General features: G+C 39.8%; 1 protein-coding gene and 1 long non-coding RNA gene across 3 annotated transcripts; both read left to right on the top strand.

The window, feature by feature from the left end:
- The first annotated feature begins 482 nt into the window (after nt 1–482).
- Nucleotides 483–3,229, top strand: LOC131436951 (rab-like protein 6). 2 transcript variants are annotated; one of them, XM_058605955.1, is made up of 5 exons: nt 483–930; nt 999–1,640; nt 1,701–2,224; nt 2,291–2,699; nt 2,757–3,229. In XM_058605955.1, exons 1-5 carry the CDS (start codon nt 823–825, stop codon nt 2,934–2,936), a joined length of 1,863 nt encoding a protein of 620 aa, XP_058461938.1. In that variant the 5' UTR covers nt 483–822; the 3' UTR covers nt 2,937–3,229. The 2 variants fall into 2 exon arrangements, with proteins under 2 accessions (XP_058461938.1, XP_058461937.1); XM_058605954.1 differs by having other exon boundaries at nt 484–930; nt 994–1,640.
- A 6,330-nt stretch (nt 3,230–9,559) lies between these two features.
- Nucleotides 9,560–10,081, top strand: LOC131439343 (uncharacterized). Its single transcript, XR_009231104.1, has 2 exons — nt 9,560–9,815; nt 9,898–10,081. It is a non-coding gene; the product is annotated as an uncharacterized LOC131439343 (long non-coding RNA).
- The last annotated feature ends 5,071 nt before the right edge of the window (nt 10,082–15,152 follow it).

Raw genomic sequence — 15,152 nt, 5'->3', positions numbered from 1 at the left:
ATTTGAAACCAAAGTTGAAACATTCATCGATGTTTTTCTCCATTTGCTGTCAATGTTAGATTCGCCGTTCTTTGGAAAACAGCTGAAATGTGTGTTGAACAGAGACGTCAAATTGCTCAATAGAAGAGTGATGCTTTCGTTCAGTGTACTGTGTATACGTCATCTGTCATGAACAGAGAAGCCAGATCTGCAGATTCGTCTGTAAAACTGTAAATTTCGTAAATAGTGCTGCAGACATTTATTGTTGTGCAGACTTTTGAAAAAATCGAGGTTTTCGAAGACTTTCGTCAAAATTTACAGACTTTTGAAATTGTCGCGTGTGTTTTTTGTTCGCCAAATCAGTTTTGAGTATAATATTTTTTAGAGAAATGCCTGCCAGAAAGACATACTTGCTGACTGCAAATTTTTTTTCGGATATACAGACATTTGCAACCATCTCTGAGGATTTTTCTAATTTTTACCTGGCATCTCTGGTCTTGAAGTGCATTCGGTCGGGTTTCGCTTGCACGAAATTAGGAAGAGTGCAATCGTCGTTTTTCCATCTGTTTCAGAAAAAATTCTCTTTATTTGAGAATTTGTTCATTCAAAGTTTAAATTGTGTTATCCTTTAGAGATTTTTAATTTATTCCTATTGATGTTGGTATAATGCTGGAATGAGTAAAATTTCATTAACTGATGGAGTCTTAAGCATTCGATCAACGGTGAAAATTTCTGATGAAATTGAGGTCACCATCGAGTGCATACATCAGTAAACTAAACAGAATTTTTTAGTACTGCCTTGAGCCATGTTTTCCGTGTTCAAGAAACTATCCACAAAATCCGATGGCCAAACGGGTGCTGTCGGTGGAACTAGTGGTCTGCCTGAATCCGTTGGGCAGCAAATGTCCGATTCGCTACGTAAGAAATTTTCCCGTGGAGTGCAATATAACAGTATGTTGGTGCTAGATTGAATGCGAGTGTTCAAGCATATGATATATTTTTGTTTTCTTGTAGTGAAGGTTATCATTAAGGGTGACCGAAACGTGGGGAAATCGTGTTTGCTAGAGCGTTTACAGGGCAAGGCATTCCTCGAGCAGTATAATCCGACTGAGCAGATTCAGGTGGCTTCGATTCAATGGTCATTCAAGGCCACTGATGATATTGTGAAAGTTGAGGTTTGGGACGTCGTTGATCGTGGAAAGGCAAAGCAGAAAACTGGTGTTCTCAAGTTAAATACCGATATTCATGTGGATGAAGTCCCGGTGCTTGACGCAGAATTTCTCGATGTTTACAAAGGAACCCACTGCGTTATAATGATGATGGATATCACCAAAGCATGGACGTTCGATTATGTCTGCAGAGAATTGCCAAAGGTCCCTGAAGATATTCCGGTGCTGTTGCTGGGAAACCATTGCGATATGGGTCACCATCGTGTCGTCAGTAAGGATCAAATCCAGGGTTTCATTGAGGAAATCAGTCAACGACGGTCGGCGGAAATTGTATACGGTGACAGTTCTATGAGGAATGGGTTTGGGCTCCGATTATTACACAAGTTTTTTGGCATACCGTTCTTGTATCTTCAGCGTAGTACGCTTGAAGCGTCAATCAAAAAAAATGAACAGGACACTGATATTTGTCGGCTTGAGATCAGTGAATTTCTAGTACGTAGTAAAGCGTCATTAATTTATTGATCTCTTTAATTACGGATGTTGTCTTTCTAGAACTCGAACGATGCGGAATATAGCAATTTTCTGGAAAACCTCATTAACCGTAAAAAAGCAAGCGAACTGTCGTCAGTCTACTCGCAATCAACCTCACTTCCATCAACGCCACTTGAGGTGATTCCACGACCATCGAAAAGCATAATTCTTGGCGGTGGGCATCCGATCATTGTGCCGGATAAGAACAGTCACCTGGCCGTAGCATCCACTTCCACTGTAAATACTGCCAAATTGCCCTCCCCAGCGGCAAAGATGTCTACGAATATTCCAACAGGTGTAAAAGCCTTACGAATTCCCAAGAGTGCCACAATGGGATCAATGCCCACTGGAAGCACCGGAGGAAGCGGTTTCGTGGTGCCAGGTGCCTCTGCAACTAGTGTTGAATGTGGTTCTCCTTGTGCGAAAATTAGTAATGTGGATGAGTTCTGCCCGGATGGCGGAGTGCTGGATAAATCATTTCTTGAGGACGCCATTGATGCGGGCACTGGAACGACGGAAGTAGAAACCAATATAGAATCCGAAAGGTAATGGGAAACAATTGATCATACGACTATCATGTTGATTTTACATACGGTTTGTCTTATCCTCAGTGACGATGAAGGTCATCACAATCCATTGGTTTCGCGATTCGATGACGAATTTATTAACGGTAGTGGTGTTGATCAATCGGAGTTCAACCAACTACGGACGTGTTCCGGTAATCGCGATGAGCTGATTGGAGTGAAAAAATCAAACCCATTGCGACATAGTTTAATACCATCGCTTAACCAAGCCGAAGTGAAAGATCGGGCTTACACATTGTCCAGCTTAGAACAGGAGATTGACCGAGTAAATGCCGAAACAAACATACTGGAAGCTGCTGATGTAGACGCTGTAATGCTTCTGGATAGTGAAAATTGGACACTGGATACTAAGGAACGGCGATCACCGGAGGGTGGGGAGGATGTTGACTCCAATGTTTCAGTGACTTGTCCGAAGAGTAGTAGCAGTTCGAAAAAGGTTAGTTGTAAGTACTTACGGGTAGCTTAGTTTAATTTTGTTTTGGTTTATTTTCAGATTAAAGATAAAGACAAAGATCGCAGTAGTAAGCACAAAAAATCCAAAAAGTCTAGCCGAGAGAAGGACGAATCTCGAGAGGAACGGCGGCGGAGTAAACGGCGTAGTCACGTGGATGAGTTTGTCCAGGAAATGAAATCCAGTGCAGAATATTGCGAAGAAGCTTATGAAGCAATTTGAGATTATAATAGATTTGTGACATAATTCAGGAATTTGCTGTAGTTAATATTCATTGTTTATTCCTAGATTATGCCTTCAAGCTCGTCACTACGGATGGAATAGTGTTTTAGGGCTAGCTGTTTTTAGTTGTTTATGTCAAAATATTGCAATGTTTTATCATTTATGCCATGTTTGGCCGAAAGGTTTAAGTAAGAAAATGATAATACTGTTAATCCAGTTGGTGTAAACTATTCTTTAGATGTACTTGAAACCTAAATCGAAATCAAATACAAATTTTACCAGATGCTATTCCAGCCCATAGAATTTTCCATTTATTCAAATCTAGAAAATTAATCTTTCTCAGTCATGTTTTGAAGAATAAATAGGAAAATAACATTGATTGTGGTGATTGCGGAGGCAAAAGAAACATCAAACCAGAAAAAAATTCTCACGACTTCCGAAACAAATTGTGCATTTTTAAGTAGCACCGTCACGTTGAGCTACTCATCTTTTTCGAATGGGTGGCACTCACTCTTCATTGCTGAGCACTTCCCACTTCCATTTCATATTACAACAAGCAAACCGGATCCTCGGAATAAAGGAAGAGGACATTCACTTCAGTGATCCTCTTGCGACCATATTTTACAACACAGTCGAAGGGAATGAAAAAAAAACGGTCCCTTTGCAATCTTTCTTATTTGAGTTTGTTCTTGAGCCGTGGGAAACGAAGGAACAGCAGTGTGAGTGAAGAAGATTCGTAATAGGATAAATGAGAAGGAAGTGTAGCGTACTTTACACTTTCTTGTGTAAGGAGTTTGGATGTTTCAATATATATATATATATATATATATATATATATATATATATATATATATATATATATATATATATATATATATATATATATATATATATATATATATATATATATATATATATATATATATATATATATATATATATATATATATATATATATATATATATATATATATATATATATATATATATATATATATATATATATATATATATATATATATATATATATATATATATATATATATATATATATATATATATATATATATATATATATATATATATACAAGGATGGCTTTTATCGTATCAAAGAACGTTCACTGGCAACTCTTCCACGATTGAATCAGTGCCATGAAAGAGAGTTGAAAATCATCGCAACAACAAAAACCCGGCACGGCTCATTTAACATAGAATCGACACCAGTGCGAGAGCGAATTTCTCTCGATGACATTTCTGAGAATCAAAGGTTGGCACGCCGCTGTGGGGATCTTCTCTGAAGCAACAAACGGTCGCTTATTCTCGTTTCGCGATCCGATTCTATACAGGCAGTTGATAATTGCGATAGAATCATTTTACTGTTGCCGCTTATTCTAACTATGTGCATATAATCTTTGTATAAGTTGTGTCTATGAAAATGTATGTGAATGCTCCACACAAGGGTTTTGAAATATTGCAACCTAGTATGAGAATCATCAAGTTGAATCATCGACTCGATTTTCTGTGATAATTGTCAACTTGCGACTCTCTCTTGGGAAATTCCACACAGCAACGATCATTATCAGACTGTAATTTTTTTTAAAGGCCGAGAAATACTCAGAGTATGAAGTGGAGCGAAGGAATGTAGAAAAATTCTCTCGCGGTTCATGCATTGAGAGACTCGAGTTCTTGTAGCATCTTCTACCGGATTGAAAATGTTGTATACAATATAGATAGCAATATAGCAGCTTCTGTGAAATTTTCGGCAATCACCAACACTGTATATATATATATATATATATATATATATATATATATATATATATATATATATATATATATATATATATATATATATATATATATATATATATATATATATATATATATATATATATATATATATATATATATATATATATATATATATATATATATATATATATATATATATATATATATATATATATATATATATATATATATATATATATATATATATATATATATATATATATATATATATATATATATATATATATATATATATATATATATATATATATATATATATATATATATATATATATATATATATATATATATATATATATATATATATATATATATATATATATATATATATATATATATATTGTATGTTTGTAACGCCTTAACTTCTGAACTACTGAACGGATTGCCACCACTTCTTGCATTTCTTGTCTTCTTGTCTATTTTTCAAGGGAAGGGAGCGTTGCAAGTGTCATAAACAAGGGGGGGTCGGGGAAAAATTCATATAACTTGACAAGAATCGACACGTTTTGAAGACCATGGAAACATTTAGCATACCTTAGATATGACTATACGGGGGGTGTGCAGAAAGTGCCTCAAATATGGGGGTGTAATGTTTGTAACGGCATAACTCCGAAAGTACTTAACGGATTGCTATCAAACTTCTTGCTCGTCAGAGATAGTTATAAGAATATTTTAATGGGGGAGAGGGCGTAGCAAGTGTCTATGGTGTGGTTGGTAAACGACTGGACAATGCGCAATTCAGGCCCCAATGTGGTTCTTAGCATCTTGTCCAGTAACTCCTATCCCTATCTCCCCGCGGTGCCGGCTGGGGTACGAGCAACCATAGGAAAGATTGGGTAACCAACCCCGGTGGGACCTTGGTCGTATGCTGACAGGGAAGGGGGGGGCTTGCCTTCTCATTACAGAGAGCGAGCCTACCCGAGCGTCTGTTCCTCATGTTGGGGCGGCTCGAAACAGCGTCTGTTCTCCATGTTAGGAGCGGCTGATTACCGTCCTTGTGTCAGTGTGGGACTCTAAACAGTGCTGACACGATGGCCCTCCGGCGAGACAGGAGGTTGGTGCATGCCTAACAAGCCGCCCGGAAAACATATGTTACGAACGATCAAGAAGGAAATACGACTCGGAATAATCGGCAAAGACCTACGCAACGAACAAAGAGCTACGATTGGAAGCTTGGCACATGGAACTGCAAATTGCTTGGCTTCCCAGGATACGACCGAATGCTGCATGATGAGCTTCAAATCCACGGCTTCGATGTCGTAGCACTGCAGGAACTTTGTTGGACGGGACAGAAGGTGTGGAAAAGTGGGCATCGAGCGGCTACCTTCTACTGGCACAACCAACGTTCTAGGAACGGGATTCGTAGTGTTGGGCAAGATGCGCCAGCGCGTGATTGGGTGGCAGCCAATCAGTGATAGAATGTGCGTATTGAAGATCAAGGGCCGTTTCTTTAATTACAGCATCATCAACGTGCACTGTCCACATGAGACGAGACCCGATGACGAAAAGGAAGCATTCTACGCGCAGCTGGAACGAACCTACGACAGCTGTCCACGGCGGGATGTAAAACTCGTCATCGGCGACGTGAATGCTCAGATAGGCCGAGAGGCAATGTACAGGCCCATGATCGGGCTGGAGAGCCTGCACGCGGTAACAAACGACAACGGTTCACGATGCGTGAACTTTGCAGCCTCCCGAGGAACGGTAGTTCGAAGCACCTTCTTCCCTCGCAAAGATATCCACAAAGCCACCTGGAGATCACCTGATCAACTTACGGAAAATCAAATCGACCACGTTCTCATCGACGGGCGATTCTTCTCCGACGTCATCAATGTCCGCACTTACCGCAGTGCCAACATTGATTCTGACCACTACCTTGTCGCGTTTTGTATGCGCTCAAAACTATCGACGGTGCACAATACTCGTCGCACAGGAACGCCGGGACTCAATCTCGAGCAGCTACGTAGCATTCGTACTGCAGAGGAATACGCGCAACAACTGGAGCTAGTGCTACCAACGGAAGAGCAGCTTGGCGCGACGACTCTTGAAGACGGCTGGAGGAACATAAGGTCCGCCGTGAGTAGCACTGCTGCAACCGTTCTAGGTACAAGGTTATCGAATCGAGGAAATAATTGGTTTGACGACGAATGTAAGCAGTTGGTCGAAGAGAAGAATGCAGCAAGGGCGAGGATGCTGCAACACCGCACTAGAGCGAACGAGGAACGATACAGACAGGCGCGGAACAGACAAAACACGGTTTTCTGGAAGAGTACCGCGCAAATGACACACGGAAGTTCTATGAGAAGGTGAACCGCTCACGTAGAGGCTACACGCCACAGGCCGAAATGTGCAGAGATACCAGTGGTAACCTTCTCACGAACGAACGTGAGGTGATCGACAGGTGGAAGCAGTACTATGACGAGCATCTGAATGGCGAAGCACAAGATACAGAGAACGGCACAGGAATCAATCTCGGTGCACGCTCAGCCAACGACAGATTCCCAGCTCCTAATCTTTCCGAGATAAGTGAGGTGATCGGCAAGCTGAGGAACAACAAAGCCGCGGGCAATGACCAGTTGCCAGGCGAGCTGCTCAAACATAGAGGAGAGGCACTGGCTAGAGCGCTGCACTGGATGATTTCTAGGATTTGGGTGGAGGAGGTTTTACCGCAGGAATGGATGGATGGAGTGGTATGATCCTTCTACAAAAAGGGCGATAAGCTCGACTGTTGCAATTACCGCGCAATCATATTGCTGAATGCCGCCTACAAGGTACTCCTAAATCCTTTGCCGTCGTATATCACCAATAGCTAAAGAATTCGTAGGGCCGTACCAAGCGGGATTTACTGTAGCCCGCGCCACTACGGATCACATATTCGCGATAAGACAAGTACTTCAGAAGTGTCGTGAATACAAAGTACCCACGCATCACCTATTCATTGACTTCAAAGCGGCATACGACACAATCGATCGAGAACAGCTATGGCAGATAATGCTCGAATACGGTTTCCCGGATAAACTGACGCGATTGGTCAAAGCAACGATGGACAGAGTGATGTGCTACGTCCGAGAATCTGGGACGCTCTCGAGTCCCTTCGAATCTTGGAGAGGGCTACGTCAAGGTGATGGACTTTCTTGTATCTTGTTCAATATTACCCTGGAAGGTGTGATTCGAAGAGCGAGGATCGAGTGTATTTGGGCTCACTGGTGAGCGCCGATAATGACACCAGCAGAGAAATTCTTAAACGTATTTTGGCAGGGAATCGTGCGTAATTTGGACTCAGAAAAACCCTCCGATCGAGAAAAGTACTCCACCGCACGCAATTGACCATCTACAAAACGCTCATTAGACCGGTTGTTCTCTATGGCCACGAGACCTGGACTATGTTGGCAGAGGACCAACGCGCCCTCAGTGTTTTCGAAAGAAAGGTACTGAGGACCATCTATGGCGGAGTGCAGATGGAAGACGGAACGTAGAGACGGCGTATGAATCACGAACTGCAACAGCTGTTAGGAGAACCACCTATCGTACGGACAGCTAAAATCGGACGTCTACGATGGGCTGGGCATGTCATAAGAATGTCGGACGACAGCCCAGTGAAAATGGTTCTTGAATCTAATCCGACTGGTACAAGAAGAAGAGGAGCGCAGCGAGCAAGGTGGATCGATCAAGTGGAGGGTGATCTCAGAAGCATCCGTGCCTTGAGTGGCTGGCGACGAGCAGCCATGGACCGAGTTATGTGGAGACGTATGCTTGATACAGCAAAGGACACCCCAGGCCTATAGCTGTTAGGTAAGGTAAGGTAAGCGTAGCAAGTGTCCTTATTAAAGGTGGTTATCAAAAATATCTTATTTGACGAGAATCGGTACTTTTTGAAGACCATAGATATTATTGCTTAAAAACAATTAATTGAGCTTTGATAACAAAACACGAAATATTTCATGTTGGACGCAAAAGCGAATCCATTGTTGACGTATTACCTGATCTTTTGGAAACCGGAAAAAGTCAAGTTTGGAAGCAACATCAAAGTCAGCCAATCAGAAACTGGTCCATTTTGGAACAAAAGCAGCCCCCCAGTTGGTCTTGTCTTAGGTTAAGTTCAGCCATACCCTGACAGCTTGGAGCGAAATCAATCTTCAGTTCAGCAACACCATCGCATGGCAACACATTCAACATAACATGATATTATCATGTCAATTGTATGGGTGCGCAGTGTTACTATTTTGGAGAGCACGAATTTGACATTTCTCCCCCCTGCTTCTATGTACGATATTCGATTCGGACTCACCTGAGGGCACCATGTTCGCAAAAAAGGATGTTGCCAATAGCGGCCCTTACACGATCATTAAAAGTGTCTGCGAGCTCAGTAATGACACGAGTAATGATGGAATTCCGGATTTTCCATCATTACCAACATTATTTCTTCTTCTTATTTTTTTGTGGAAGTGCTGAATATCGTCAGTTGTATTAGATGAGAAAATTTGACAACCATGAAGTAAACATTCTCTTCAGAACTGTACGTGAAAAAAATTGTGAAAATGACAAACCTTAACGTTTCAATGGCAGAAAAAATTTATTTTCAGCTGAACGAAGATAAATAATATTGCTAATATTCTTTAATTGCTGAGGGAAAGTTATTCTGGTTACAAGCCCCGTGCTGGAATAGTTACAAATACTCATCATTAATAATGAACGTGTAATGCTAGAAAGTAATGATATACAGTAATGCAGTAATGACGAGCTGAAGTGTCATTACTTAGTAACGACACTTTTAATGATCGTGTAAGCAAATACAAATTATAATACGGAGTACTCCGACAGATTTTCAAGGACACATTTTGCATCGTGCGGTACACTGTCATGATACACTGTCAGAGTGACAATGTACTTTAACGAATTTTCTATAAAACTAGCAACGCTGAAGGGTAAGAACAAGATCACCATAGTTACTGTTTATTATAGTGGAAAATACGAAAACAAATTCACAAGCGAAGTCGGAAGAGCAGGACGAGACGGTGATATTGACGACGATCACGATGGCACATCAAACTGGAAGATGTTTTGAAGGTACTGACTCGACGACTCAGAAAATTCACTTCATTATGCATTTGTGCTAACGGCAAGACCTGTGTGTATCTATATTTTGTAGGTGATCGAAACTATGGGCAAGGAAAATGAAAATGAACTACAGGATAAAGCAACTGATTTAAGTCTTTCTCCTGGCGATGGTCAAACAAGTAAAAGAAATGATACGAAGGTCGGTTCATTAAGTCAGTACATTTTTTAAAGTGATTTGTAAAGCTACAGAATAAAAATACATTCCATCAACTGAATCTTTACCATTTATTTACAATGCTAACCGAAAGCTTTGCTCAGCTGCATAGCATGATCTGACGTTTCTAAAATTGAAAATGTTCTGTTTAACAGCTTGATGAATCTATTCTTGATATTCACCAAAACGTTGTTGATAGGAAAAAGTAACAAAAGTCTACGAAAAATAAATTGTATCAATAAGCATAGCAGATGAGCCTGAGATGAGCCATGTATGTAGGTAATGCCGCCAATGTAAATTGCAGATGTCTCACTATGCGGAAGCGATCAGTTGATCTTCTAGGGTTGCGTTTCATAGTATTGTAGAGATTACGTTTACGATGACATCTTCGTATAACGTGAAAATGTACGGAATGGGATAGGATTTTGTAATCTTCGAGTTTTGAAAAATAAAGAACAGCAACGATAAACATAAACAAACAAGTTTGTTTTGCACCGTAGCAACTAGCATAAAGCGTTGCCAGAAACGATCTCCTTCCACATTTTCAAACTATCGCAACGAAAGGGAGATATTTGCTAGGCTTACTTGTTCATGCTGTGAACCAAACATTGGCGATTCGTTTATATGGGACTTAGGGGTATTATTATTTATATTTGGTGTAAGGGCCTAATGATCGTGTAAGGCTAATGATTTGTTCGGGAAATGTGAGAGCAGGCCAAATATCGACAAAAAAATTCATAGGGCTCATTAGCTTGAGCATTAAATCGATCTTGTTGGCAGCAGTGTTGGGAAAATCATGATCAGGAAAAGTTCATTTCTTATCTTTCGTGAAAAAATCAGCTCAAGAGATTTTCCAAACAAACTCAATGACTGGAAAAACACTTCCGAGATTTTCAATCATGAACGCATACACAAAACTCTGAACCTCGAGTTTACTAGTGATTTTTTGTGTCAGCGAAACTTGATGACGAAATATCGCTAATGAGATAATCGAAAGGGAGACGAGACTCCGATGATATTTCGATGCTGAATTTTCACTACGCTCCAGCTTGATACCGAAGTGATTCGTGCATGATTTAATTATCATATTTTCAACAATGAAAAAAAGTCAACTGAATCGCAATTGAGAAATAATGACTGCGATATTTTTGATGCAGGTAGGGTGATTAATATAAACAACAATATTTTTTTCCACATTCTAAATAATGATTATTGTGACGAAATTCTGTTTAATTCCAGCTGGTTGATGACACTATTTAGATTACACCCAATAAAACGCTATTCAGCATAAATTTTGATTTGATTTGTAGTTGTTTTTCATGAATGTTTTTATTATCATAGTAACTATTATTAATCACAGCACTTGCTGCATATATCGATGATATTACTCTACCATATCACTTTATCTCGGTATTGCCGAATAAATTTCGAATACATCACGCACTGAACACTTCCAATCGCCACCAAGAGCTTCAGCACTAATACTACGGCCAGGTACAAGCAGAAAGGCATTATTACACAACTAGGTGTTTCATATAGAGTAATGGATCCAATCGTCATCTCTTATATGAAAACCTTTAGTTAGAGTGAAATATGCTATCTCTGTTCGATAGATTGACCCTATGGGTAAGATGAAAATAGGTGCATTCGCTCCGAGGTTTTGTGTCGCAACAACAGCAGTGTTGAACAATATTCGAATTATTTTTTTCTGAGGTATTGCTTCTTAGAGTCGAAGTGATTTTATCATAACTCGTTGGTTTAAAGTCGAGTAATCGGTAAAATCAAGCAGCGAATTGTAGATGACCCTATACTTATATACCTTATGATAAAAAAAGAACCGGAATTGTATTAAAAAACGTGATTAATCCACCTAGCAGTGAGATGATACCTTTTTTTTGCATGAATATTCTTCGATTTTTCAGTTTTCATGACATTATTTTAATGACCGTCGTTTTAAGCGACAATTTGAGATTTTAATCACTCTTTACTCTGTAATGTCGAAACTGCAAATCGGATCGAATTTGAACCTAAAAGTGGGACAATCGATTAAACATTCCATGATATATCGAAGTAAGTTCCACTTTAGAGTTTACGGTAATTTAAGGTACTTCCAGAGCCGGTATTCAGGAACCAGCATAACCCAAACCGATTCGTATGGCCACTAATGCAATAGTTTTGAGTCCAACTTTGAAGCTTTTCGGGATTGTCATCTTCCATACCGGTTTGAATTTTAAAAATTCATCATCCTGTAATTCCAGAATCGGAAGTCAGAATTGGATAAAATTCATTAATTTTGTTTGGGACTATAAGTTTATTTAATATTTAATTTTTGTTTCTGAAATTCGATTTGCCTTTTTTGAGAAAACGATTGAACTTTGAAAAACGATTCGATACTGAAACCGGAATTCGAAAATCGGTGTAGCCGAAGTCAGATTGGTGCACATTGGTTCAGGTTGGAACCAAACATAATTCAGGAACCTTGTTTGGAAACATACGACTTTTCATATGGATCTGAGTTTGTAGAAAACCGTTGAGTCATCTCCGAAAAAAATTGAGTGAAATTATTACTTTGAAATTATTATCACACACGCATTAGCTGATCTCGACGAACTGATTTGAATGGTATATGGGTGTTATGTTCTTCCAGCATTTATTGCTCTAAGTAGTTTAAAACAATATAATTATGGAATTGCTTTAAATTCGAAGAAGATGCCATCATCTGATTTACATATGTCATATTCGAACGATTATGTTGCCAAAAACGAACCGTGCTAAAATCGGTCCGAGGTAAAATGTCATGAAAAAGGATGCTGTATACAGTCTTTTTGGTACTTAGAAACAATTGTATGTAACAGTATAAAAATCGTGTTTTGCGTTGCTCCCAAGCATTCCTTTGTCATACAGCATTCAAAACTTCTACTGCTGGAATAGGGGGAAAAGTCGCTTACACAAAAATTGCGATATCTCCGTTAAAAATGGACGGATTTTAACAATCTATGGCTTGTTGGATAGCTATTACCGTGCGAAATCTAAGTCTGAAAACATATTCTGTTTTCAAGGTCAAATGTGACAGATACTGTCAAAAACATTTGTCAAATTTTGACATAAAACTTTGTATAACTCAAAAAGTAAACATCCGATCTCAAAACCATTTAATAGCGTTCTGGGTGACGAGAAGACCTTTCATTTGCGACTAGTTTGATCAAAATCGGTCCAGCCATCTCTGAGATCTCGACCTCTTAGTTGACAACACACATACAGACACACACACATACACACACACACAGACATTTGCTTGATCCATAAGAGATGTTGATCCATAAGAGATGCCCAACAACACAGCAATCTCTCTGATCGGTACAGAACAATTTTGCAACACGATTTACTTTGCCGATTCAATGTTTTCTTCAGCAACAGATGTTGTTTGGCGGCCAGGGATCTCATCATAATCCAAGCTTGTACGAGCACCTTTGAAGCGTTTATACCACTCGTATGCCTGTGTTTTTCCTAGACACGATTTACCAACGGCCTTTTCTAACATTTTCAACGTTTCAGAACACTTAAATCCATTTTCAACACAAAATTTGATGCACGCACGTTGTTCTAAATTTTCATCCATTATAAAAATCGCCACACGAAAATTTTTCAACTTCCTTGTATAGACGCCAAACAAAAACTAATCGTACGATATGCGTCAAAATTTGACAGAATGTGTATAAAAGTGTTGCCAACGTTGAGAGAATAAAAGTTTACCGATTGGACAAGCGTTGGAATTTCAAATGAAAATTCCGGTTCTTTTTCGATGATAAGGTACTTGTATAAATGAGTTAAATATATTTTGAGCAATTTGTAAGCCGTCAAAAGAACCGTTTAGTTTGTTGGAATTAATGATGATTGGTGCTAATCAGAATCAAATCATTCAATATTCAGCATATTTGTTTATTTTTAAAAGGAACCAACATATAAATTAAGTTCATTCGTGTACCTTTGTTGTAACGTGATCTGTCCAGAAGGAAACTTCCGTCCCACACACATCACTAATTCGAAAGGTGAAAACAGATGTGCAGCAACTATTCTTCAGCTACTATGTTAACATCGGCCTCACTGGCAGGGACAGAAAACTATCCAAACGCAAGGGTCTCTTTTGCGGCGAGCGTACGCATCTCACCTCCCAGCACCGCATAGCCTACTGTACCACACCACCGATCCATGGGAATGTGTATAATTTGGTTCACCCTTCTCGTATATACAAAGGAAGGCTGTGCCGCAACGCAATGAGAAACCACCGAAATCGAAGGACTCGGTTAAAGTGTGGGAATTTTGGTGCTTTCCTTTCTCACCGTTCGTTACTTAGTTACCCGAAGGCGTGTTTAAGGACTATTCACACATATCCGGTCCGGTTCAGTGCCGGCACGACACCGTGCACGGATACTGATATTATTTCATTCGTTTTCTATGCGCCCATTCACACCTATCCGGCACCGTGCCGTTTCAGTGCAGCTCGCCGTCAGTGTAGCGTCCGTCCGGCAAACTCAAATTCGTCGTCACTGATATTTTTTATTTTCACTGAAGTCGGTATGTCACTGCATTTGCTTTGCCGGAACGGAAACAGCACGGAAACGGAACGGAAGGGTTCCGACAAAAAAAGAGCACTGATGGCGCACTGAGGGCACTTTTACTGAACCGTCACGGAACTTAAATGTGTGAATAGTCCGGCACTGAACCGGACCGGATATATGTGTATAGTCCTTTAAGCTCTAATTCCGTTCGCCGGATGCGTATTTTTTCCTTGCGCTGTCATTGAGATGACTGGCTTGGCCCATCTCGCCAATGAGGCGTATTTAAGGATTCTTTTAATCAGCGGATGAATCGCTCATCCAGATCATTCTCACGTTCTTCGTCTGATGATCTGATGCCGCAAAGTGAAATGAGCAATAGGACTGTGAGATTAATCGTGTATGTATCAGGATAACAGGCCTGCCATGCTTAAGGTCAACTAAAATTTATTCAACTTTTTGTTTTCTGCTCTATTTGTTTATGCACAGAACTTCGGCTATTAAGTCATGCGCCGGCTGGTTTCGAAGTATGTCCAATGAAAGTGGGGAGCGCGCATGTCGGATTATTGTTGCGTG

Source organism: Malaya genurostris, chromosome 3 (assembly GCF_030247185.1).
Source record: "Malaya genurostris strain Urasoe2022 chromosome 3, Malgen_1.1, whole genome shotgun sequence".
In the NCBI taxonomy this organism is placed as follows: domain Eukaryota; kingdom Metazoa; phylum Arthropoda; class Insecta; order Diptera; family Culicidae; genus Malaya; species Malaya genurostris.
Note: the sequence above shows the minus strand (reverse complement) of the source record. Positions and strands in the feature narration are given on the sequence as shown.

Bases quoted from the DNA above. Each gene is read 5' to 3' on its own strand.
- LOC131436951 (XM_058605954.1), top strand. From the start codon at position 786: ATGTTTTCCGTGTTCAAGAAACTATCCACAAAATCCGATGGCCAAACG. The intron at 931-993 runs GTATGTTGGTGC...GTTTTCTTGTAG, and splicing joins CCGTGGAGTGCAATATAACA to TGAAGGTTATCATTAAGGGT. The intron at 1,641-1,700 runs GTACGTAGTAAA...TTGTCTTTCTAG, and splicing joins TTGAGATCAGTGAATTTCTA to AACTCGAACGATGCGGAATA.